The sequence below is a fragment of the Penaeus monodon genome, chromosome 31 (genome assembly GCF_015228065.2).
Source record: "Penaeus monodon isolate SGIC_2016 chromosome 31, NSTDA_Pmon_1, whole genome shotgun sequence".
Lineage (NCBI taxonomy): Eukaryota > Metazoa > Arthropoda > Malacostraca > Decapoda > Penaeidae > Penaeus > Penaeus monodon.
In genome coordinates, this window is record NC_051416.1 from 19,326,620 (window position 1) to 19,326,882 (window position 263).

The 263-nt window shown below is 41.8% G+C and overlaps 1 protein-coding gene across 2 annotated transcripts in view; it reads right to left on the bottom strand.

Moving 5' to 3' along the window:
• The window catches only part of LOC119593066 (39S ribosomal protein L28, mitochondrial-like), an 8,121-nt gene that overhangs the window by 336 nt on the left and 7,522 nt on the right, over window positions 1-263 (bottom strand). For both annotated transcript variants that reach the window (XM_037941979.1, XM_037941978.1), the window contains exon 6: window positions 24-202. In XM_037941979.1, coding sequence (XP_037797907.1) covers window positions 24-202 — 179 coding nt within the window. The remainder of the gene's footprint in view (window positions 1-23; window positions 203-263) is intronic.

Below are 263 nucleotides of genomic sequence, written 5' to 3' on the forward strand. Positions count from 1 at the left end.
AAAAAACAGAAGACAAAACTCACCTTGACGTTATCTCGCCTTTGACTTCCTCCATATCCACCTTGTTCGCTTTCAGATACTCAATGAACTCTTTTCTGAAGGCTTCCTTCAGTGGAACAGGGGCATTCGCCTTCTCCTCAATTATCTTCTGCTTTGTAATTGCTTCCTTTATGCTCAGTCCATACCAGTCAGCTTCTTCAACCTTTTAAACCAGAGGAACGGAAATTACTTGGCTATTATTGTGACTTGCTTGGAATAGGTGG